This window comes from Ananas comosus, linkage group 16 (assembly GCF_001540865.1).
Source record: "Ananas comosus cultivar F153 linkage group 16, ASM154086v1, whole genome shotgun sequence".
NCBI classification, from domain to species: Eukaryota; Viridiplantae; Streptophyta; class Magnoliopsida; order Poales; family Bromeliaceae; genus Ananas; species Ananas comosus.
In genome coordinates this window covers 2,734,767-2,761,480 of record NC_033636.1, presented here as the reverse complement: position 1 = coordinate 2,761,480, position 26,714 = coordinate 2,734,767, and the positions used below count along the sequence as shown (strand labels likewise).

Here is a 26,714-nt window from a genome sequence, read left to right as displayed (position 1 = left end):
CCTTCGGGGACCGGTCTCCCCGACCAGGGACCGGTTCCCGAACGTGGGTGTTCCAGGACTTAGCCAAATTTTCGGGTATTTCGGCTGTTGCGCAGCGAGGGACCGGTCTGCCCCTTCAGGGACCAGTCTCCCGAGGACCGGTCTCACCACCAGGGACCGGTTGCCTCAAGACTTCCTGGCAGGCTACGCGTACGGGGACCGGTCTCTCCTTCAGGGACCGGTCCCCGAGAGCACAAAATCTGGGACTTAACCAGATTTTCTGATTCTCTCTCTCGGGTCCCTTTTTGCTTCTCCTATGAGCCCTAATGTGCTCAGGGTCCATTCTAACTCGTTCAATTCCGTGTTCCGCTCGTTTTGACGGAACTCGGCACGATTTACGAGGGATGTGGTATGTTACAACACAGATCATAAAAGTTTAGAAGTATCTCTTCACACAGAAAGAGTTGAACTTGACGCGGCGAAAATAGTTGTGTTAGAAAATTGCTTGCGAATAAGCACAGCAGGAAAAAAAATCAAACAAATTTGATTTTAAAACTCAAGATCCGATCTCAAAAATCGCACAATTAGAATCCCTCATGTTCTTTAAGATTAAAGGAGAAAAAGAAGATCCAATCTTTACCTTTGTGCGGGTAGAACTTCGCCGCAATTTGATTATCATGGAATTAGGTTCTCTTAAAGCCACACACGCGCCCCGCCTCTATAGGTATCCACACGAGGTTGGTGATTTGATCAATGTCCTCACCGAGGTTCTAGCTCCTTTGCAAAGAACGTCTTTCTCGTTGGAGGAAAGAGAGAAGGAAAGAGAGAGGAAGAGAGATGACGGCTAGGATTTTCTAAAAACTCCCGTATATTATATAGAGGGATATAATGCTCTTTTTAATAATATAATAACTATTAAGTATAAGTACAAATCTAGATTTAAATTTATCATTTCCTTAATTGGTTAGATCTATCAAATCTAAATTTGATTCGACTTGAATTTTATCCTAATTTGATCATACCAAAATAATAATGCAACATTTGCATATAAGTCATATCATAATTTACTAACCTTTAGTAAATCCTCGCTTGTAACATTTATACCTTGATACCACTAATTCGTAATAATTACAAATCAGTCCAATTATCAATATTATAATAATTAGATCCTCCGGTGATTCAAAATCGTTATATATATATATATATATATATATATACAGAGAGAGAGAGAGAGAGAGAGTTGAGCTAGAATACTATCAATAGCAAACGGGCTCCATTGCCACCCATTTGTTTTCGATGATAGAGCCTCCAAATCGACGATCGGCACCGTTAAACATAATCTATACCACTTGAAGTGTTTAGAAATCAAATTTCATACATTTTCAATATTATTCTCTTATCCATCAAGTGGATACAAAAATGAACGGCTGAAAATATATATTCTTTAAAAAATGATGATAGGAGTCTTGTAATCAAGATCAAGGGCATAGATCTTATTTTAAATAGTTTAAAAAATTTTCTACCAAAAAATTAATTAATTTGGATATTTTTACACCGTTAAACGAGAAAACGCCTTATATCGACCATTAAAATTATAAATTTTGAAACCCTTTGATCATTAGGCAAATATATATAATTAACCTCCTATGCTTTTAAAACTACCAGGTCATTGGTGTTTGTAGAATTTTGACCCTTGAATTAAGGAATGTGTGGTTAAAATAATAGAGGTTCCCTAGGGTTGAGTTGGTGATTGTTGAATAATAGTATGATCTAACAGGTAAAAATAGTATAAGGGATAGATCTAATGGTGAGAAAATTACAAGCACCAAGTGCTTGGTGCTTTTGACAGCACCATAGCCGGACTCACATACAATTGAGCCAATGAAAAAGAACGAGATATATCCTAACACTGGGCTTTAAATATGTCCTCAATCCGTCCCAATTCATCAAAAATCCACCAAAAACACTCTCTCGCACTCTCACGCTCACACCGCTCTCTCGCGCTCTCACGCTCTCACGCTCACACCCCCTCTCGCTCTCGCCCTGGGCAGCCGGTAAGTGAGGGCAAAAATTAGAATAAAACTCAAATCTGCCTTAAATCTGACCCGACCTACTAAGGAAATGGGGCGAGAGGTTGGTGAATCCCTCCCGCCCCTGAATCTGCCCCATTTGCACCTCTAAGCTTGTTCTCTCTCAACTCCCTGGTGATTCAGGCTTTTGGGCAGTGAAAATGCCTGATGTCACACTTCTTAGATTTTGAACTTCCTGCGGAGTACGGTAATCTCACTAAGTTCTTATTGAAATAAGACAAAAAGTTTGCACTGTACCCCAAACTAAATACCAATGATCTTTAGCTATAATAGATCCTACTATGAGGTCTTGAGGAATTGAAAATGGTTACACGACTTCATACCGCCTAAATAATGATCAGCAACACGAACAATAGGACGATAACACCGAAAATAACCAGATAACAATATACTAGTCACTTCCCCCTACAGCTATTTACAAATCATTTCATTCAAGAGACCCTGAAAAATTAGTACGCACATGATGCATAACTGTCGCAGACGACCTACAACATACCAAACGCAGCACGAAAACAAAATCCATTCAAAGAAAAGCAGGTTACAACATACTGTTGATAGAAATCAAATCGACACAGATTTTGTCAACTTAATAAATAGAACACAGTCAAAGAGTAAGTCCATAGCCAAAGATGACAAAGCAGTGTAGGCAAAATGAACCTCTGTTGCGTTGCGTTGCGTTGCGTTTTGTTGATGAATAACTATCGAGGGATCCACCCATCAACGGAATGAACTTACTGCCCAGTAGAATGAGAATCTAGCCAGTTTATGATATCATTAATGACGGAGGAGATCCTATCATCCGGTTCTCCCTCTAATATAGAATGATAGCCGTCCTCGTAAAGCTTGAGCGTTTTGTCCTTCGTGCAAGCCTTGTTGTAAAGGAACTTGCTCACGTTAGGGTCCGTCACCTTGTCAGCAGCTCCATGAAGAATCAGCAATGGACAGGAAACCTGGGAGAAAAGAATGTACTCAATGTAGCGAGTAATGTAAACAGAAGGTGGCTACTCTCACATTGTCGCTGGTTTCTAGCAACTAGCTATAAACAATTTTGAATATATTAAAATCATAAGCAATTCAACCGAAAGTAAAGTGTATAAGGTCAAACGTCTGAAAGAGAAACTAAATACAATCCACTTGCTTTGCTTGCATAAGACTACCAATATATTTCCATCTGTTCTTGGAAATACCATTCTACATAAAATAACTGTTGCATATAGAGGATACTTTGGTTTCTAATAAACTCGGTTAGAAAAATATCGTCATCCATTGCTCCAGTTTAGGAACAAGATAATGACATATCTGGTGGAACCCTCTTTAAGTATCTATTTTGCTATTAAAGCATTCCGAATACTACGCCTAAGTGCATTGATGCTTTAAATTCGAAATATATCCAGAATAAGCAAACAGAAGGTTCAGCACAATAAATCAAATGATAACCAAGAACTTGCTTTTCCTTAATTCTTATGCAGCTTCTTGTCATGATATGCTATCACCCCGTAACATAAATAATCAAGTTCAAAATGACAAAGAGAGAATGGCGGCATCACAAGAAGTTGGACAATATGATGCTAACCTTGTCCAATTGTGATTCGATATCCTTCGTTGCCTTTATAAGTTCAACAGCTGTCCTCAGTCGCATTTGGTCGCAGTACGAGATTACGTTGAACTCAGCCTGAAAATGTGTATAATATGGTTTCATTTCAATCTGCTGATGAAACAATTACTATAAAATTATGAAGATAACATAGTGATCCAAAAAGAACTTCTGAAAACTGCCAGAAGATAATTTTTTTCCTGGACTTGACGCAAGAATTTCAATCGAAATTATCAAACAGAAATTAGCCCTTTCATAACTTCTTGCATTTGTTGTCTGATCCATTGTAGTAATGAGTGATCAAAGCATTTGCTTATTTTTCAAGAATAAGTTGGTGATTTAGGGCGATGCAATGATAAAGTCAATTCATGGATTCATTTCTCAACTCGTCACATCCTGAATTAACCAAGGGAGCAAAGATGCTAGATAATTCTGAAAATAAGGTCCCATAATCATGCAACACCAAACCATGGTATATCAAAAATGAAGACAATCATAATACACAGGAGGTAAAAACCATAAGCTAAATGTGACGCAAAATTCAATTAAATCTTAATCACAACATGCTCATATCCAAACTTGCCTCCTTGTTGACCAGGTCACAACTCACAACAATAGAGCATCTACATTTGTAGAACTGATACAAATGTAAGAGACTATCTGCACTAACGAGTGCTCGTATGTGCAAATAATCATTTCGTAGAAAGAACGACTAAAACTTAAATACAATCCCAACATCCTCTAGTCCCTAGAAATAACTAGGTTTATCATGAGCACTTAATGCCCATGAAGTACTCAAGATGTAGAACTCAAAAGTTTAATATAGCCCAATCTAGACTCACTTAAATATAAGCCATGTTAGTATGAGTCAATTTGGATTATATGTGTAATTATATTAGCCCTATGGGCTTGTCATTGTGAAAATGCTAACTAGGATTATGTTATTTTGTGCACAACAGCCTTCTAGGTCAATGTAATTATGTGACATTGAATTGCTTGCCATCCATTGTACATGTAGAAAGTGCCATTTTAACCTAAAACTAAAGCTTCGTTTTCAAACTAGCCTCCAAAGGACACCTAACTCAGCCAATCAGATTCAAAATTGGGAAGTTACACCTGTTTTCATTTATTGTCAACTGGGATTCTAAAATTCTACCAAAGAGGATCAAACTGACAACTAATAATGCTGATTTTATTTGCATTGACAAAATAGTATATTTCGTCAATTAACAAGGATTCCCCACATGCCTAAGTCAGATATGATCATAGAAAATGTGAAGTATTTAATGGGATCTGCTTCCAAATAGGGCAAATACTGATCACTTTTCCCTTGGACACTGCATAAGGATAATTAACATGAAATCCAACACAGATACCAACTAATTACAGCTGGCATACTCTCTTCTAAAGCCCCCTAACCGTAGTTACTACCACCTTCTAGCATACTCTAACAATCTCTTGATCTACAAAACAACTCAATATAAAGTGGGTCCACTTCATGCATTCTATTGTTTCCACCACCCAGCCTCTTCTCGCACATATTTCATCTTCCCCTTCGGACTCTCTCTTCTATTTAAGACTGCACCCTTCCTCATCAGAGAAATCCATCACGCTTGGGTAGATAGAGATCTTTCTCACCCCTTTTATCTATTTAGCTAGTACACTTTCCCGATGCTTGGTTTGATAAAGATTGTCTGGTTTTAGTTCTCATACCGCCTTCATTTTCTTGGATGATAAAGATGAGATCAAGTAAGACTTAAGCGAAGAATTTGCTGTAGAGCGAGTGTCAAAATCACGTTAAAACCTTATTTTTCATGTCATGTGGGCCAGAGATTTTTGATTTAGTAGCATCCGTCATTTATATAGTGATTTCAGCAATGACTTTGGTGCTTCAGTCAAGGTCCAATGATTTTGTTAAAAAGTATCATTTGAATAGTCTTTGTACAGATCACATGAGATCCTAAAGTTGCTGACTGATTCTGCGGCAGGGCATAACCGGTCGATCAGCCAGCAAGTGCAGTAATTGACCAGCTTATAGGGGGTGTTTGGCCCAGCTTCCTAAAAGTGATTCTAAGCCCAAAAGTGATGTTGGGCTCAGTAGAGCGTTTGGCAACAAGAAATGAAAAATCTGATTCTGCTTTTTAAAATTAGAAAATTGATTTTTCGAGCCCTAAAATCAGAAGCAGAAAAGCTTCTTCTCCAAAACTGATTCCCACAAAATAAGTTTTTCCACTTCAAATTTTTATGAAAATACCCAAACTACCCGTAAACAAATAACATAATTCTACACTATCCTTTTATATTCAATTTTAATATTTTCAAATACCCTCTTCTCTATCCTATTCACTATTCACACTCACTCTAACTCTCTTCCCAACTCTCCAACAAAAAAAATTTTCACCTCTCTTCTCTAACTCCTCCATCTCTCTCCCTCTTTCCTTTAACAAATTTCTCTCCTCTCTCTCTCTCTCTCTCTCTCTCTCTCTCTCTCTCTCCCCCTCCTCATGGCTCGGCAGATTTGGCCGGGTCCACATCGACGAGATCCATCCTTGTTGGATCCGGCCGGAACCTCACCGGCAGGATTCGGCAAAGCCAAGTCCAGCCTGATTGGATGCTACCGCTGTGATAAATGGGAATGTGATTATAAAAAATTAAAATATGATGGATTTGGGTCAATTAAAATTTGTATTTATATTTCAACAAAACTGAAAATTAAATTTGTATTAAAAATATATTTTATATAAAGAAAAAGTATAATTTTTAAACATTTTAATTATTAATAAACAGTAATAAATTAATATAATATATTGTATGTAACCTTCTTTGATGTTTAAGCCTAGAAAATCACTTCATTACAAAATAACTTAATAAACCAATGTTAGACAGCATTACAAAATCACTTCAGCAAAAAAAATTTGCCATTTGGCTTTCTAAAATCAGTTCAGCAAAATCACTTTTCTATCAGACTCAGCCAAGCGCTCTATAACTTTTAACTTTTCCAAACCAAAATCAATTTTGCAGAAATCACTTTTCCAGAATCTAGGCCCAACGGGCCTATAGTAATGGTCGACTAGCTACATATTAGCTTAAATGGGCCAGCATCCAGTCCTATAGCGAGAGGCCAGTTTGGGCCAAATCATGTTTGAAATGGCGGGAGGCTAGGTTGGGCCGAGTCATATTCAAAGTGGCATGAGGTTGGTTGGGCCGAGTCACAATCGAGACCCGTGGGCGCGGTGTCCATATGTTTTAAGTGAAGTAGTTGCATCTTTCTAACAGCTCAAGCTTTTGGGATTAATAGTTAGTGCCAACGATCTGACAAGTGGTATCAGAGCCAGAGGTCACGTCTCATTCCCTAATGCTGCGAATGTTTGCAAGTGCTAGGAGAAAGATTGCTACCCTGTGGCAGGAGGCCAGGCTGGGCCGAGTCATGTTCAAAATAGCAAGAGTCCAGGTTGGATCAAGTCATGTTCGAAGTGGCGTGAGACTGCTTGGACCGATTCACAATCAATACCCGTGGGCGCTATGTTTGTACGCTTTAAGTGAATTGGTTGTATCTTTCTAACAGCTCGAGCTTTTGGGATTAATGGTTAGCACCAACGATTCGACACATGTCCTATTCTGCAAAAACCTATTTTCTACCTATCGTCTGGTAACCTGTGTAAAACTCAAGTACATTGAAAAAACATGGTTTACAAATAAATTCATTTTAGATTAGTTTTATACTCATATTCCTCTTTTTCTTTTCTTCTTTTCTTTAGCTAAGTAAAACAATATGATACTAACTGTCAGATTTATGATCATACAGTTGAGTCGATGCAAAATTGCAACTTAATACTCGAATAGCAAGAATTATGTTTAAATCTCACTGACATGCTACATATGGATACATATATCAATCTTTCCTATATGTCTATCATACATGTTCATTCGCTGTTGTTAGTATATATTTAGCAGCATATATCTAACATATATGTTATTCATTCGCTGTTGTTAGGACATAGTTAGCATGTATATATTACATTACAAATATAGCGGGCCCTATGCAGTATATTTCAAATATACCATAGGATTATATCATACATGTTCGTCCATGCCAACGCACTAAGTATCGGCGATGAGTACCACGTCGCGTCGCAGACTCGCGCACATCCAGAATATCCTCCACGCCATCTGATGGATTTTCAATGTCGGAGCGAGATGTCAAGCCATCAATATCAACAGTAGAGGGGGGCCTCTCCATGGTACTTGTATAGCTCGCTGACATTGAAGATCGGGGACGTCGATACTTCCGAAGGTAGATCAATTAGATAAGCATTTTTCCCTAATTTCTTCAGAATTTTGAATGGCCCGTACTTTTTCCTCTTCAACTTGCTACAGCCTCCAGCTGAGAACCTTTCTTTTCTAAAATAGATTAAGACATTATCTCCTTCATTAAAAGTCATACCTCGGCGATGTTTATCTGCCGATTCCTTGTACTTGACAATGGAATCCTGCAACCTCTGATGAACTTGTTGTTGCACCTCTTGAATCTGTTTTAGGTAATAGTCGGCATCTGCACTAACTCTACCAGGGTAAGGTATTGGTGCTCGGTCAAGAAAGTGGGCTATAGGACGGCCATATAAAGCTTCATAAGGAGATTTTCCAATGGTTCGGTTTATAGAACTGTTCTAAGCAAATTCAGCTTGAGGTAAAATTAAATCTCATTGTGTTGGTTTTTCTCCAGCTAAACATCTTAAGAGATTGCCCAAAGATCGATTTACTATTTCCGTCTGCCCGTCAGTTTGTAGATGGTATGGGCTGCTGAAATTCAGTTTGCTTCCTGCCTTTGACATTAAAGTTCTCCAAAAATGACTAATAAATTTCGTATCTCGATCAGAGATAATTGATTTAGGAATGCCATGTAAACGTACAATTTTATTGAAAAATAATTTAGCAAAATGTGATGCATCAGAAGTTTTCTTGCAAGGAATAAAATGAGCCATTTTCGTAAAACGATCAACAACCACAAAAACTGAATCAACTTGGCGTGCAGTCTTGGGTAGGCCTAGGCCAATTTTCCAATGACTGGTCGCAAGACTTGTGCTATAAATTAGAATGTCGTCGAAGTAAACTACGACAAATTTTCCAATGAATGGTCGCAAGACTTGATTCATAGAGCGCATAAAAGTACTAGGGGCCATTGGATAGCCCAAACGGCATAACCAGCCACTCGTATAATCCTTCTTTAGTTTTGAATGCTAGTTTCCATTCATCTCCAGGTCAAATACGGATTTGATGATATTCGCTCTTAGGGTCAATCTTAGATAATATCTTCGCACCTCCTAACATGTCAAGCATATCATCAATCCTAGGAATGGAAAACCTATACTTGATGGTAATTTTGTTGACTGCACGACTGTCAACACACATTCGCCACGTTCCATCCTTTTTTGGTGTAAGGAGGGCAGGCACCGCGACAAGGCTCATATTTTCTCTTATGTAACCTTTTTGCAGAAGTTCAGAGACCTGCCTATGTAACTCTCATGTTAAGCGGGACTCATCCTGTAATGGGCTAGGTGTGGAAGACTAGCACCTGGTACAAAATCAATGCAGTGTTGGATCTCTCTCATAGGTGGAAGGCCATCGGGGAGTTTCTCAGGCATGATATCAGAAAATTCATTAAGCAATGGTTGAACAGCTTGAGGAACTTCAGTGTTCTTCGATTTTCCTTTTGCCAAAAGAATATATACCACTCGAGACTTTGCTAGATCTTTAGAGAATTGGCTTTTGTTCAAAACCATCATTTTCTGCTTATTATTGGAGGGTTGCTTTTGGGACTCAATTGCCTTAGATTTTGGTTTGGGAAAGTAATTCGGGGGAACCAATCTAACTTTCTTGTTGTCCTTTGTGACAATGTAAGTGTTCTCCTTACCATCATGTATAGTGCTACGATCAAATTGCCAAGGTCTACCTAACAATAGGTGACTCACATCCATGGGAACAACACACCAAACTTTATCAGTATAAGTTTTTCCAATAGAAAATTCAACAAGACATCTTTCAGTTACAGGAAATTCATCCCCATCCTTAAACCAAGTTATTTTGTAAGGTTGAGCAAGTTTTTCAGTTTTCAATTTAAGTTCATCGACTATTTCTCTAGAGACAAAGTTTTCAGTACTTCCACTATCAATGACCATAGAGCAAAACTTGCCTCCTACGCTACAAATGGTTCTGAAAAGGCTACGACGCTTCCAATCATCTTGGGTGGACTTAGAGGCTGATAGGATTCGATGGATCATGAGATTTGTTTCAGTAGTATCAGGAGATTCTTCGGAAATCTCATCTTCATCTTCTTGTTCTAAAGTTTCTTCCCTATTTTCATTTTCTTCCTGACTTTCTATTAAATTGGCTCTAGAATCAAATTTTCTCAGAGGGCAATCAGAGGATTTATGTCCAGGTTTGTTACATTTATAACAAATGATGCCAGATTCAACGGGTTTAGCACCTAAAATTCCTTTGCCCTTAAGGTCTTGAACAGGTCTTGAAGAGGTTTGACTATCGTTCTTTGGGATAGGCTTAGTACCTATGGTGTTCTTTACGCTCGCACTTCTCTGACGAAAGGTTTGTCTTTTAAGTTTATTATCAGCCTTAAGTGCGTGACTATAAGCCATGTCGACCCTGTAGAAAGTTAAAAGGGCTAACTCATCTTGGATTTGGGTTCGAAGACCAGCTAGATAGCGAGCTATTCGCTGTTCTTCGTCCTCTTTAAGTTCATTGCGAGTTTGAAGGGTGTAAAATTCTTCAGTATATTCTTGTACCAATTTAGATCCTTGTTTAAGATTGTGTAATTTTTGAAAAATAGTTAGACGGTAATCAATCGGTAAGAATTTTCCTTTACGTTTTTCTTTCATTCTTTCCCACGAGATAATCTTTTCTTTACCCTTTCTAACCCTATCATTTTGAACTTGTTTCCACCACACTAAGGCATGTCCTTTCAATTTAAAGGAGGCAAATTTAACTTTTTTGTCATCAGGTAATTCTTTCCATTCAAAAAATTGTTCTATTTTGTCTAGCCAATCCACAAAATCTTCAGGTTGTAATTTATCCTCGATCTCACTCACGTCCACTTTAATGCCCTGATCCCATCGATGTATATTTCCTTGAGTTTGAGAAAGAGGATTTCTTCTAGCAGGTAAAGTACGATTGTCAAAATCATGGTCACTTTCCAAATCTTCTCCAACTGCATTTTGTTGTTGCATAGTTAATCATTCCAATAGTTGTTGAATGTTATTCATTTGATTTTGCATGCTTTTCATGGAATCTCATTGTTTCTCATATGCTTCTCGCCAATCACGAGGATTTTCACGACTGTCTGCCATTACCAAACGCTAACAAGTTGATCAAAAAGTGATGCTCTTTTTTGTTCTGAAATATTTTGGCCCAAAGTTGAATACCAGGAAAAAGTTGTTTAGATCAAAACAAACGCTCCCACGAAAAGAATTTGCTCTGATACCAATTGATGCAAGCCGTGAGGTTGCCAAAATTGAATTTTCAAGTTTGCTTTTGTTTAAAGATAAAACTAAGTTCAATTTATCAATTCCGATGAACTTTAAGTGAGGAAGCAAAAATTTCAGCAAGACAAAAATTAAAATCGAATTGAAGTAATACTAAGATGATGATAAACCTTCAATATATAAGATAATAACAACCAACTGAAAATACATATAATAGTTCCAAAAGGTAAATTCGGCTTTATCGGACTTAAAGCTTTAGATTTGGTTGTTTGGCAAATATGGTTGGTAATGGTGGAAGGCTAGATTAAAAGAGAATAATAGGATATCAGGAGATGAGAGATACAAAAGTGCACCGTTCACACGATTGCGGAGGATCCACGATCGACGAGGAGGGCAGTACACCACGGGTAGAACTTCCGCAACGGGAAAGAAGAAGATGAGGTAGTGACTCGGAAGAAGAGTAGGGGTAGAAGAAGAAGTCGATCTTGTCACGAGAAAGAAGCGACAACAATCAAGTTGAGGAAGAAGACGATCTCGGCGCGAGGAAAAAGCGTCGATGATCTCACCGGGAAGTAGAACACCAAGGATAAAGAGTGAGAGTAGAATTTTCTATTCATCCAAATATATCTCCCTTAAGGCTTCAAGAACCATATATTTATAGTGTTAAGAGCCCTCCTATAATAAATTATTGTCTTTTCGTTTTCAACATAACATGGACACCCAAGAGTCATGCATAGAAAACGAAACAACTTTGGAAATTTCAAAGGTCTTTTTTTGGGAAATTCCAAAGGTCTTTTTAGAATTGTTTCTTTGTTTATTGGAGAAAAGAGTTTGGGTTAGCCAAATCAACTAAAACTAAATGATTTAAGTCCGAATCAAACACGAACCTACAAAATAAAAGAAAATTGCATTCAAAAATAAAATGAGGTTTATTTGCTGCATCACCTCTCTGCTGCTTGGTGCCGCTCGACCTCTCTACTGGTTCCTTGGTGCCGCTCAACCCCCTCTACTGCTTCCTTGCTGCCGCTCAACCTCTTTGCTAGTTCCTTGGTGCCGCTCGACCCCCTCTGTTAGTTCCTTGCGGCCGCTCGACCTCTCTACTGATTCCTTGGTGCTGGTCGGTTCCTCTTGTGCCGCTCAGTTCATCTTGGTCCTGCTGGGCTTAGTGATATTTCATTCATCTGTTGGTAACTTCTGACCTTTTCCGTTCCTCTTGTGGTGGTATTCTCTTCTGGTGACAAACATGTCTTTATCAACCTCTACTCTCCTAGTCATTAACATCAAAACTCTTATACCATTAGAACTCATTGAGTCTACATATTTAGTGTGGAAACAAAAAATATTTTAATGTTATAGAGAGTTCTGATATCATCTCACATGTGACCGGGACCGATATTATTCCTTCTTAAGCTATTGAAACTGCTGATGAGAAAATAATTATGAAAACTGAATATTTAATCAAGAAGAAAGCGGACACTACTATACTGTCCTGAATTAATGCTACTTTGTCCCGTAGTATACTACAGATGATCATATCCAGCTCACCCAAAACAGCTCGTGATGCATGAAAAATCATTTAGGCATACTTCATTAACAAGACTACTTCTACGGCTTTTTCTCTGAAATCCGAGTTATTAAGTATCAAAAAGGAATCAATGGGGATGACTAACTATATGCAAAAGTCAAGTCAATAGGTGATGCCCTTCAGGCAACTGGTGTGTGACACCCCAATAGTCCCACATCGGATGGGAATAAGGTTGTCATTGGGTATATAAGAGACCATGTACATTAGGAATAATAACTAGACTTAAGCATTTTGAACCGGTGATTTAGGCCCAACGAGTTATTATTGCTAGTAGGCCGAATCATTACATGGTAAATCTGAGTCTAATCATAATTTGGTCATGACTGTTCTTCTGGAGCTACAAAAGGACTACGGAAGTTTTGCAAGCACTCTTAATATACACAAGACAAAACCTACCTTCGAACAATTTCGCCCACTCCTTATGCACGAAGAAACAGAAGTGCAACATCGTGCTATCTTCCTTCCATCACCTATTCCTTCCACCATTGACGATGAAGCCTTCTAAGCAAATCGTGATCGAGGCAACTGTGGAGGCCATGGGGTTAGATATCCCAGAGGCCAAGGACAGTGTGGTAGACATAATTCTAATCCTGGTCATGGATCTTATAGAGCATATCCACATCCTCAACCTTATCCTCAACCTAGTCATAACCAATTTAACCAACAATCTACTATTTTCCAATCCAGTATAGTGTTAGATTTGTAGAAAATTTAATCATTGAGCCCTTCAATGCAAGCATCATTACAATCATTCCTTCGTTGTAGATGATATTCCACAAGCTTTCACTACCATGAGCCTGATGAGGTTTGGTACCCGGACACTAGAGCATCCAATCATATGACTGCTAATCCGGATATTCTCTTCTAAACCTTATACTGGGCATGATAAGATTCTAGTTGGTAACGAAAATTTGTTGAATATTACTCAGAGAGGTGAAACATATTTGAAAACTTCTTCCGCTTCCTTTACTCTGAAGAATGTTCTTGTTGTTCCTTCTATTAAACGAATTTACTTTCTTTTCATCAATTTTGCCATGATAACAATTATCTTTTCGAATTTGACTCATCTGGTTTTGCTGTGACGGACAAGAAAACAGTGGAGGAGCTTCTAAGATGCCATAGTTCAGGCACTTCATCCTATTTCTTTTCCAGTTGCAAATGTAGGAAATAAGTAACGATCACCTTTTGTTACATCCAGATTTCGTAGAGATATTTGGCAGAGACGTTTAGGTCACCTTAGTTTACCTATTCTTTCAAAGTTTATTAAAGCAAATAATGTTATTTCTGATAGTAATTCTGAAATAAATTTGTCCATCTGCAATGCTTGTTGTATGGGAAAAGATATCAAACTGGCTTTTATTAATTCTGAATCAAAATCTATTTTTTCTTTTCAACTTGTTCATTCTGATGTATAGCAGTCTCATGTTCCTTCGGTCTCTAGCTCTAAATATTATATAATCTTTGTGAATGATTATTCTCAATATTCTCGGCTTTTTCTTCTAAAATTTAAATATAAGGTTTTTAAAAAAAAACATTAGAGTCAGTGTTTGAAAATGCGCGAGGCGCAAAAAGGCGCAAGGCTCTCCTAGAGCCTAGGCGCAAGGCGCACTGCGAGGCGCGCGCCTCAAGAAGGCGAGGCGCACAGTAATTTAATTTGATATTCTACATTAAAATCTCAAAAATAACTATACAAAACTAAAATAACTATAAAAAAGTAAAGAAAACACATGCATATAGGTTCTCAAGTTAAAAAATATATATTTCGACTTTCAACTTAAAAGTGATTGTAGTGCCAATGTTTTTATTTGGCCTCAAGAAAGAGAAAAGGGCGGTAAAAGGAGAGAGTGGTAGGAGGAGAGGGCAGTAGATGGATTTCACTAGGGTTTTTTTAGGTTTCTTTTAGATTCCTTTACTAATCTTATCGGGCTAAAACATAAAATTTATATCCGAAACCCAATAACCGAAAACTTTAATCCAAAATCCAAAAAACATTAAATATGCCCAGGCGCCACCTTATGTGCGCCTCGCGCCTCGCCTGAGCGCGCGCCTCAAGCCTAGGCGCGCGCCTCAGCAAACTAGCGCTCGCCTCGCTATTGCTGAGGCGCGGAGGCTCGCGCCTCGCGCCTAGGCGCTGAGGCGCGCGCCTCAGGCGCGCCTTTTCAAACACTGATTAGAGTTCAAAGCGATGGTTAAAAATATTTTTCATCGCAAAATCAAAACTTTTCAATCTGACAATAGTAAAAGAGCATGTAAATGAAAAATTTTCTACATTATTCTTCAGAATGGGATTATTCATAGATTTCTTAATCCTCATACACCACAATAAAATGGTGTAGCGAAAAGAAAATACAAACATTTAGCTAACATTATCAAAAGTCTACTTGTTCAAGTTTCTAGTCTCTTCGGTTTTGGCCTTACACTCTTCAAACTGTTGTTTTTCTTATCAACTGCACTCCTTAACGTACTGTTTTCAAAGGAAAAATCGCCATACGATATTTTGCATAGTTGTCCCTTCTGATTTGCAAGTTGTTATAGTTTTTGAATGTTTGTGTTATCTCGACCTGCAGGATGTTGCTGATCATAAAGCTCTCCCCGATCCCTTCCTTGTGTATTCTTGAAACTGCCTGATAGGCACAGGTTTTCGCTACCTTTACCCGAGCACTAGTAAAACCTTTATTTCTCGGCATGTTACCTTTATTGAAATAGTTTTTTCGTTTTCCTATCTTTCAAAAATTTCTAACTCTTTAGTGTCTGTGAATTCAAACTTTCAACTAGTTCAAAACTATCTCTAACTCCTTCCTTACTGGGTGAGAGCCCGTCTCTTATTGATGCCATCTCGAGCTTTAGTTTCACACATTCCATCCCTACCAATAGTCCTAGTGTTTCTTGTACCAATCACCTTCCCCAAACAGTTTCACTACCATCTGAGTACTTATCTCAATTTCCTACAAACTTGAAATATGATGATGCACAAATTAGAGATGAGAATAATACCTCTGCTACTGGTCGCCAAGAGCTCCGTGTCTAAACCCAACGAAACCTTTCCAGGACTATTGCACCGAATCCTCCTATCGAATTTGCTTCACCACCATATGACCCTTCCGCTTCCACTCATACAGATACAATGTCACCTGTATCATTCCCTACTTACCTAATTTACCTATAGCACCACCTATCCCTTCTCGTTTACACCCTATGCTCACTCGATCCATCACAAAGGATTTGCCTGCATCTACCTCGCTCCTAGCTGCTCGACAGTATTTCCTTCCTAACGAGCCTAATTCTTTTGCTGAGACTTTTCAAGATGCAGGTTGACGTGCAATTATGACCAAAGAGTTTCATGCCCTCTTAGACAATTCTACTTGGGGTTTTGTTCCTTCCCCACCATCAGTCAATCTTATTGGCTGCAAGTGGGTATACAAGGTCAAATAGAAGGCGGATGGTTCTCTTGAGCGTCTCAAAGCTCGACTGGTAGCTCAGGGCTACAAGCAGCAAGGTGTTGATTTTAATGAAAACATTTGCTCCGGTTGTTAAGCCGGCTACTATTCATACTGTTCTTTCCGTTGCTTTCTTTTCTAGGCAGACACTTTGACAACTTAATGTGAAGAATGCATTCCTTCATGGCTCTCTTTCTCTGAGGAGGTTTATATGAAGCAAATGCCTGACTTTATACATTCTTCCTTTCCTAATCATGTATATCGACTAAAGAACACAATTATGGACTCAAGCAAGCACCTCGGGCCTGGTTTCAACGTTTCACCTCCTTTTTTCGGAGAATGATTTTATCGCCAGCACTGCAAATCTCTCGATGTTCACTTGCCACTCACCTTCTGGGACTGTTCTCCTGTATGTTGATGATATTATTGTCACTAGAAATTCTTCTCTTGTTGAGTCTCTTATCAGTTACAACAGGAGTTTACAATGAAGGACTTAGGACCTTTACATTATTTTTTGGGTATAGAAGTCACATGCTACCTTTCTGGTTTTTATCTGACTCAACATAAATATGCGCATCAACCCATCAACTACTTGAGCCTCATGGTTTCTTGCTAGTAAAGCCAATTTCTACTCCCCTTTCTCCTACTGCTCGCCTCTCATCTCATAAGGGGCGACCTCTTGATGATCTCTACATCTATGGTCAGGCGGTTGGTGCGTTATAATACCTTAATTTCACATGGCCAGATATCTCCTATGCTGTCAATACAGTTGCTCAATATCTTCATGCACCTCGCGAACCTCACATGCAAACTGTCAAATGTTTCCTTCGTTATATTTTTGGGAGACTATCCTATGGCATTCCTATCTCCCGCTATGATAATCCCTCACTCATTATTTATGCGTTATGCTGGTTGCCCAGATACACGCCAATCCACTTTTAGATATAAAATCTTTCTTGGATCTAATCTTATCTCATGGTAAGCCATGAAGCAACATACTATTTCCTGCTCTAATGCTGAAGCGGAGTATCAATGTATAGCATATGCGCTTGCTGAGACCGTTTGGATCCGGCATATCCTTCGTGATCTTGGAATCTCCCTCTGGCAATCTATTTGTATCTATTGCAACAATCTTAGCACCACATGTCTTGTAGCCAATCCTATCTTACATGCTAGTACCAAGCACATTGAGCTTGATCATCATTTCCTGAGGGAGAAAGTTCAATCAGGTGACTTGGATTTAGTCCATATCTCTTCTAATAAGCAACCAGTTGACATCTTCGCTAAGCCCTAATCCATTTCTCAATATTTAAACTTGCGAACCAATCTTCGCATCAGTGCAAAGGATACTAAGCTTGCAAGAGATGTTAGGCTATATTTAGGATGTATATATTACATTACATATATAGCAGGACCTATATAGTATATTCCAAATAAATTATAAGGTTATATGGTAATGATGGTTGCCATGCATACACCTCTTGTAATTATATATTCACATCAATGAAACCCTAAGGACATAAGCTCTTTTGCCCTTCTTGCAGCCGCAATCCTGCAAGACCCAAAATATGCAGGAAACTAGTATAGACTTTGTCTTTGTTCTTTTACTTGTACCTTGAAATTGAAATTATAAGTGTTTTAATCTTGTCTTGATCGGATGATACTTGTTGGAAATTAATCTGATAACTGAAGATGATGTTAAATTGATTATCCTGAAAGTGACTTGATACATATATGAGATTTGATTAAACCTTGATATTCTTGCAAACGTGACTTCAAAATATTTGAAATTACAGTATAAGCAATTTATGAGGGACCCACCCCATGTGGGACAGTCAAATCCACCGTTCGTCATGTGCAAAATTTGAATTTTAATGCACCATAGATGGCAGATTAGACAGTCTCACCATGGGGAGGATCACCATATAAATTTTTGTTCATCTATTGCGCCCCAAACCCTGCCCGGGATGTTAGCAAACTGCCAAACAACCACAAGACTCAGTCCCATGATGGTACTTCGCTTTCTGTCATCATATCAGAAGTATAAACTGAGAAACTTGAATATCCGTAAGAATGTCAACTATGTGATATATGATATGCATGTCCAGTATATTACTGAAGGAGCCAGAATATAACTAAATATAGAAATGAAACAACTTTACAACATGCTGCTAATCTGAGTAGCGACAAACCTTGCTATCTAACGATCCTCCAAGGGGTACTCTAGTTAATTAGATCCGGGTGCTCAGCAAAGGAAGCGGCATCGGAGCCTGAAACTCTTGGAGGAAGAGTATAAGAAATACCCTGTAAGCAAATACAACATCTCAGCCTTCAGATAGGATGCTTAAGTTGCTGCTAGCTGCTATGAGCTGCATTCCTTGCTTCGACCTATCCCTAGTGGAGACAAATGACTATTAAGATCGACTGCAGGTGAACACCTTGGCTTTACGACTTTTCTAGTTAATGTATTACTAATCCTTCTCTTCTTTATAAGCCTAAACTAATGCTTCCCTTATGTCCTCTATTCACTAAAGGCTAGTGTAGCAAAGGGCTTCCTCACAAGAAGCTTTATAGTCAAGTGTGAAATGGCTTGTTTGGCTTTCTTCTTTTTGACTACACGGACTAGTGCCCTTCTTTCTTTTCCACAAGCTAAGCCGTTCAGGCGGAAAACCAATTTGTGTACTGGGTGAAGCTTAGTCAATCAGACCTTGCAATCTTGTAACTCGATTTTTTTAGCTTAGAACCGCTTGTTTAAAGGTTGTTGAAGGTATTGCACTACGAAAGACTCCTGCCGTTACTAAAGGTAAGATTAGAAAGCCACTCAAGCAACTTTAAAAAGATGAGCAAGATAAGGTTTATCAGCCATATCGCCCAGGATTTCCAAGTTGGATTTGGATTAAAATTAAAGCAATTTAAAGCAAGATATGAACCGGTCGATCAGATTTCTGAGAATTCCACTAAATTATTGAAGTAAGATTTGTTCTGTTAACTTATAGTTCAAAAATCCAACTTCTCGAATTCAAAGCGGCTAAAAAAATATATAATAGTTAATAGCATGAAAAGAGAGACCTTATCCCTATCTAACCTTGGCCTAATTAAATCATTCCTGCATCACTAATCCCTGACTTCAGGAGAAAAGAAACAGAGGCAGAAACCAAAACACAGATTGCGGGTATGTATTCTGCACATAATGGAGAACTTTGATATATCAAATGATAACACACACACTCAAAAATTTACGAATAACCTGGAAATTAAGAGTAATCCAATAATTGGATTTGAAGGGTGTAATATTGTTATGAAGACAAGAACATATTACTAATCAGCGAAGCAGCAGTTAGTAACAAGAAAAAGATATTATGGACAGTCATGAAGACTAGGTAAAGTACAGTAATATCTTTACAAAAACAATTAGTAGGGGGAAAACATACGGCTATGTTTATATTCATGAGATAATGATAAGTTGCATTTGTATTTGTCAAAATTATCAGCTTGATGATTAGAAGTTATTTTACGTGTTTCCTACACTAGATTAATTGGTGATACTTACAATTTTCCTTTTTGCTGAATCCCTAAAAGCCAAATCTCCCAAATCTTTCTGTGGGAACAGCTTTGCTTCAGGTAAAACATATGACAGTAGAGTAAGCGCCTTCAAAACTGGCCCTGGCGGTGTCACATCTTCTGCAATCTTGCACGTTTGAAAGGGTCAACACCTCAATGAATTGAACTACGCAATTAAGAGATAATTAGATGAATCACTGTCTCAGTGATTTTATATTCATTCAATTTTAGGTTCGTGACAACTTAGTAATTCACCTTTCCAAAGAATATGGTAGTTATTATCATTATTCCGCTCTCAAAACATTTCACTTGAGCACGGAATATATAGGGTGTCTTGGCAAAGAAAGAGACAACTAAACTAGCATAAATTTAAACATAGAATTTGGTGTCCATCAAAAAATTTGATAGTGATAAAGCAGCTTTATGGAACCGTGTCAAGCAATGGTATTTTGCTTCTAAATGTCACTTTTTTAAAAGCAATTTAAAAATATAAATTCCAGAAATTAAAAAGCAGTGAATATGGATCTATCAAGTGTGCCATGATCAAGCATTAGGAATTACTTTACACATTGGTGCAACAAGAAGTACCCCATCCCACTCCGCCGGTTGCTTTAGATGTACTTTGAGAGCAACTGCTCCTCCCATGGACTGCCCCAACAGAAAGTGTGGTAGCCCATTCACTTCCTTTAACCCTGAAAAGCAGTTTTCAAAATCACAAAAGTTCACAATTTGGGAACACATTTACAGATAATGTACTCAACATCTAATCCTCTTCAAATATATAGTCTTTTGGACAAGCAAACAAAATGAGAGAAGTTAGAAAAACAGAAATAGAATGCCTCCAAAACCTCTGATGCGTGCATACTGCTCAATGACATGATTGACCATTCCGTCAAAGCTTGGGATGTAGCCATGTAGTCCATATGAGAGGCCAAAGCCCGGGTAATCCATGGCATATACTGCATATCCAGACTCAGCTATTCTCTTTGCAATACCTGAATTATCAAAAAGCATTTATGATGATATTAGATCAATAGATAGATAGATAGACAGAGAGAGCACTTGGTGCAAAATGTAGCACTCACGATAGGAAAGAAATTACCTTCGAAAAAGAAGGTGCAGGTATCGCCATAGCCGTGGCAAAAGAAGAGGGCAGCCTTAGGGGTAATGCCAGGCCTTGGTAACCAGCTCTTCCAGAATATCTCTAACCCCTTCGAATTAGTCTCATATCTCTATAGAAACAAGTACATAGCAATTCTAAGCAAGGATTTAAATATCGTGGCACAAGGTTGTGCCAAGAATTTACTGGCACAGTAAGACACGCTGCTTGCCATACAGTGCTGGTCAAAAATATATCGATGTGCCAACAGACTGATATGAAATATTTATTGGCACAAACTATGATATGAAATATTTATTTTCCTTGGCATCAATATATTCTAATTATAACGACCTAGGTCACTAGCACTAATAACTCATTTAGCGCAAACTAGCCCAAAATGCTTTAGTCCAAGTTATTATTACTAGGGTCAATGATCTAGAAATTATTACGGTCAACATCCTAGAAATTAAGCTGGATGGCAGTATATATGCCGATTTGGATCCTAGAAATTAAGCTCTGAATAGGGTAATCACTCAACAACCAGAAACCCCCTCAGCTATAGGGCCTTCTGAAGTGGCCTTCTCATCTTTTAAGTTTTCTGATTGGCACCCTCCTCAACATTCAATTTTTCGATTTTAGTTTTTCTTCTTAATTTAAGTTACAAAATTTAATAAATTTAATGGCTCAATTAGCTACTAATTGTTAATTGCTCTAGTAATACCTAGTAAAAATGATTAAAAAATATATAAATGTGATAAACTCACTTATGAATTTGGTAAAGTCTCTCCAATTTAATTTTTAAAAATCACTTAATTACAAATTCATAAATTAAAGTAATCAATCCAAAAAAAAAAGAAAAAATTGAGGCTGCCATTTCAAAATGGCCCATAGTTGAGGTGATCTCCACATATTTTCACCAAATTGTAAAAGAACAGCTCTTGCCAACAACAGGTTTAAGGTAAATGTCTTTTGTGCTAGAAGCCTAGAAGGCATTTTGGTTTTTGGCTGACAAATGAAATGCATAACATAATGATTCAAATTTTCTTTTTTGTGGAAAAAATTTCAATTAGGCCAAGTTTAGCATATTTTCACTTTGACAACTGATGGTTTGAGCAGTGTCACTTTTCTGTTTGTGTTTTTGCTTTTCTTTCACTTCAAGACCTGCCATTAAATAGGATAATAAACTGAAATAATTTAGAAACTAGAAGGTAGTAAAGTGTTATACTTTATGACGTATAAGATGGTTAAATAAAGTATAGTACCATCTTCTATAGTTCACTTTACTAACCTGTGGTGTGTAAATTATATTATTTTGCTACAATATTTAACAGTGGGTTCTTACAGTCACTACAATAAATAGGCTATACGGCGACAGGTTTTCTACTGGCGGATAGTAAGAATGTCACTAAATAATATATTTAGTGACAGTTTCTAAAACTACCGCTATTTATTTTCTTGCGACAATGTATGATATATTGTGCGGTTGTTATACGACTACCATTACTACATCAGTTCTTAATGGTGACACAATATAAAATTAAATTTCGAATTCAACTTTAAATCAGATTTGAAATTGAAACATAAAATCAAGTTTAGAATTTAATTTAAAATTTAACTTTGAATTAGAAATATGAATAGAAACCAAACTTTAAATTTGAATTGTATTCTGAATTTAAATTCAAATTTGAAATTTGAATTCAAAATATAAAATTTAAATTTAAATTCAAAGGAAATTTGAATTCAACTTAAAATGATTTATAATGAAATTCAAAATTTGAGTTAGATTTTGACTTCTAATTTTGAATTACAAAATTAGCAAGTTAATTTAAATTTAAAATGTGAATTCAAAATTTGAATATAAGTTTGAATTTGAATTCAGAATGTGTGCATTTGAATTAAAACTTATTTTCATAATTCGAATTTTAAATTTAAAAAATGAAATTAAAATTTTAATTTGCATTAGAATTTGAAAATTGATTTTATATTAAAGTTTTGAACTAGAATTATGAAAATACAATTTCATAATTTAATTATGTTAGAATTGAATCTAATTTTGAATTAAAATTTATTGAAGAGATATCTACAAAAAAAAGTTTCTAATAGGTAATAGGTTTTATGACTATATCCTATTTTTTCTACTCGAGACAAGCGAAAGACGAAACTCTGTCTGCCCAAAGTAATTGATGATTACGTATGGCTAATAGAGGGATTTGGAGTTATTGCATTGACATTGGGTGACAACAAGGGAAAACTGTACCTAGCCAAAAAAGAAACAAAAAAAAAAAAAAAGTTACTATAAGGTTGGTACTTTTGCTCAAACTGATTGGAATTCTTGAGAGCTCGCACTCACATGATTCAAGGGAATATTAAACCTTTAATCATCAAAACTCTGGAGCTACCAACCAATTCAAAAACTTCTACAAAAAGCATCATGGTAATATTAAGCCAAGTAAAAGATAATTTAGGTAATATATTAACAATGAAAATGATAATGAGACAAGAAATAGAGGAAATGGATGTTTAAGGAACTTTCGAGGAAGTAGTTTTAGCAGCAAAACAGGGAAGTAGAGTCAGGTTGCTCTGAGATATAAAAAAAAAAATTAAAAAAAATTAAAAAATAAAAAATAAAAAATAAAATTATGACTAGAATTCTAGTACAGTTGCATGTGAACCCTCACCTATGGTAAATACCCTATAGTCGTAAGATAGTGTATTAAGTGTATAGGTTAAATTAGGCTGGGAAGGGCCAGTTGACATTTTGTTTATGGTTGTGAAGTATTCTTCATATAATTATATTTTGGTTGACATGAACTATGGGGTAAAGGCCGTGGATTAGCGCAGCAGTAGTAAATGGATGTTTTAGACATAACAATAGAATATGATTAATTCATGGTAACACTAGATAGAGAAATGACTTGGATTAGTCATTTGTGATCTTTTGATCATCACATAGACTATAGCCTGTAGAGCCACATTGAGCTTGACAAAGTTACAGGCTATTTCTCGGATCTAGAGAACTGTATATAGCCTAAAGGAAGAAATGCACTATATTCCTTGAACTTCTTGTTTGGTTCTAGTTTGTTTCTCGAGCTACTATTTTAGGCATCCAAAATCTCAAACACTAGCCACTTAGAAAAGTTTATGGTGTCGAATTTCGACGTAGAAACCAAGTTTTATTTAAATAAAACTTCAAAATGTTGGGGGATAGTTGTGAAATTTTATAGTTTTCCAAAAAAACAAAATCATCATTTGCGAGGTCTAGCACTGCAATAAGTTGTGGGAGGGATCTTACTATGATTTAGCACGATGAAAGCAAGGTTTGGAGAGAAAAAGGGCAAGAAAGAAACCGATAAAAAAGGGATTTTCTAAAAAAAAGTGTGACATTTCGTATAAAATTGCAAGAGTTTTTAACCGGAGATACTACTGTGCAAGATTCACATGCCAAGCAGTCCTGAGCAAGAAACTGTAAACCTGGGGGGTGAAACTGCAATTGTTACAAATATACATATAGGGGAAAATTAGGGTGTTTACCCTTTTTCTTCTTCTCTCTCCCCACCACTAGCGGACATCCACAACTCCAATCCGCTGCCGCCGGCCTCCCCGACCTCCGAGCAACCCTACTCCGGCAGTTGGAGCTCCGGCTATTCTCTCTTTCTCACCTATCTTTGCACATAACCCCATGCAAAACGCACCTGCGAATAGCGCTCACGGGTTGGAAATACGACCACTCTTCTATAAAATAACACCATTGTGGTGATGTATGCGAATTGCATATGAGCTATGTGTCAGGGACTTAGAAAAATTTCTATGCAGCCCGGTCCCTGGCCCAAATCTGCTTAGTGAGTTCGGGTTGAAGACGGGTCGAAGCGGGTTGTCAAGAAGGCCCAAACCCAACCCGCTGTGGAAACTCAAGGGTTATGAAACTCATGGGAGTTATGGGTGACTCTTGAGCTTTTGGCATTTATGAGGGCTCATAATGTGGGTTTATTATGTATGTAGTGGGTGAGTTGAAAAGGCACCTTTAGGCCTATAAATAGTGGGGTTGGCTAAGGCCATGACACACAAGAGAGAGTGTGTTTGTATGCTGTTTGTAGGTTGTAATTCTCATTTCTAAGTAGTGTAGTACTTAGTTTTTTGAGAGAACCTCTGCCTCTTTCTCTTTGTCATTTCCCTTTGCATACTTAGTCGTAGGACGCGAAGGTTCGGGCTAGCAACAGGGACAAAGGCTTGTCCATCTTCGAGCAGGAAAGGTGGGCGCCGCACGGGCTTTGCGAACGAAAACGCTAAGTCCGTGACAGTTGGTATCAGAGCCGGTTCGAGCGAGGAACCATGTCGTCATCCGATGCGGGAATCGTCGACGTTGGGGGCGACCCTCCAAAGCAGCCCTCCAAGCGAAGCAAGAGCAAAGACCCTCAGCGAATCACGAGGGATTCGGCGTCGTTGGAGGACCGCCTTGTGCTGTTGGAGGACATCATCGCGAAAATGGGTGAAAGGTACACCGAGATGGCGGATACCTTTAACTCATTCAACGAAGATGTCCACAGCATGGAGGAAAGTGTCGCTACAGCCATGGAGACATTTCGAAGCGATCTCGAAAAGCTCCAAGCCAACATGAAGAATCGTGACGAGGAGCGAAAGAAACTGATCGAGGAGCTTGTTGCTCGAGTCGACGAGGTCGAGGACCTCAAGACAAGAGTAACGATCCTTGAGAAAGCGGTGGCGCGTGGCCACGAACCCCAACGAGAGTCCGCTTCGAAGGTACGTATCCCTGAGCCTCAAAATTTCAGGGGAACCCGCGACGAGAAGGAGATCGACAACTTTCTGTGGCACATGGAGCGCTACTTCAAGGCGTTGCGGCTGGACGACGAAGATGAGAAAGTCCAGGCTGCATCCATGTACCTTGCTGATGACGCGATGCTGTGGTGGCGTCGGCGTTCTGCAGAAGCCGAGAAGGGCCAATGCAACTTGAAGACGTGGGAGGACTTCGTGCGCGAGCTCAAGGCGCAGTTCTACCCCGAGCACGTCGAGTACCTTGCGAGGAAGCAACTTCGACGGCTCAAACACACCGGGACGCTCAAGGAGTATGTCAAGGAATACTCCAAGTTGATGCTGTCCATCACCAACATGGCGGAGGAAGATCGCTTATTCTTCTTCCTCGACGGACTCCAACCTTGGGCGAACAAGGAGCTTGTGGGACGCGACGTCAAGGACGTTGCCTCCGCAATTGCCTTGGCGGAAAAACTGCCCGAGTACGAGCGGGCGGATTCAACTCGCAGCAAGACGCCCAAAGCGAGCAAGGCTAAAGGTGGAGGAGACCGTCGTGACCAGAAGGAGCGCAGGGGCCGCGAGAGGGGTCCTGTGCCGCCGCCAAAGAAATTGACGTGCTACGTCTGCGGCGAGAACCATTGGGCGAGGGACTGCCCAAACAAGAAGAAGCTGAATGCTGTCCAGACCGAGCAGGGCGAGGGCAGTGCAGAACCGACGAAGATGGGCGCGCTTAGGCTCGTCAACGCGGTTCAGGGGCTGGCAAGCAGCAGCAAGCCCCTCAACAAGGAGCTTCTGTACATCGATGTGACCCTTAACGGCAGGGCCACACGAGCATTGGTGGACACGGGAGCCACTCACAACTTTGTTGCCGAAGCGGAGGCCAAACGGATAGGCCTTCCCCTTGAGAAGGATGCTAGCAGGATCAAGGCCGTCAACTCTGAGGCGCAACCTGTTGCGGGCGTGGCCAAAGGCGTGGCCATTGCGGTGGGACCTTGGAGAGGCACCGCAAACTTCACCGCTGCACCCATCGACGACTTCCAAGTCATACTAGGTATGGACTTCTTGGCTTCGTCGAAGGCGGTTCCGATGCCACACCTTGGGGCCTT

The 26,714-nt window shown here is 38.7% G+C and overlaps 1 protein-coding gene across 8 annotated transcripts in view; it reads right to left on the bottom strand.

Annotated features, from left to right (window-relative positions):
* LOC109722286 (caffeoylshikimate esterase-like) overlaps positions 2,482–26,714 on the bottom strand; it is a 35,497-nt gene continuing 11,264 nt past the window's right edge. For 3 of the 8 annotated variants that reach the window (XM_020250275.1, XM_020250276.1, XM_020250274.1), the window contains exons 4-9: positions 20,842–20,971; positions 20,588–20,734; positions 20,301–20,431; positions 19,729–19,866; positions 3,643–3,741; positions 2,482–3,019 (exon numbers count right to left, since the gene is read on the bottom strand). In XM_020250275.1, coding sequence (XP_020105864.1) covers positions 2,801–3,019; positions 3,643–3,741; positions 19,729–19,866; positions 20,301–20,431; positions 20,588–20,734; positions 20,842–20,971 — 864 coding nt within the window. In that variant the 3' untranslated portion in view covers positions 2,482–2,800. Of the gene's footprint in view, positions 3,020–3,642; positions 3,742–12,101; positions 12,424–18,370; positions 18,483–19,728; positions 19,867–20,300; positions 20,432–20,587; positions 20,735–20,841; positions 20,972–26,714 lie in introns of those variants that run through there. The other 5 variants (XR_002219441.1, XR_002219440.1, XM_020250278.1 and 2 more) reach the window with 5 other exon arrangements.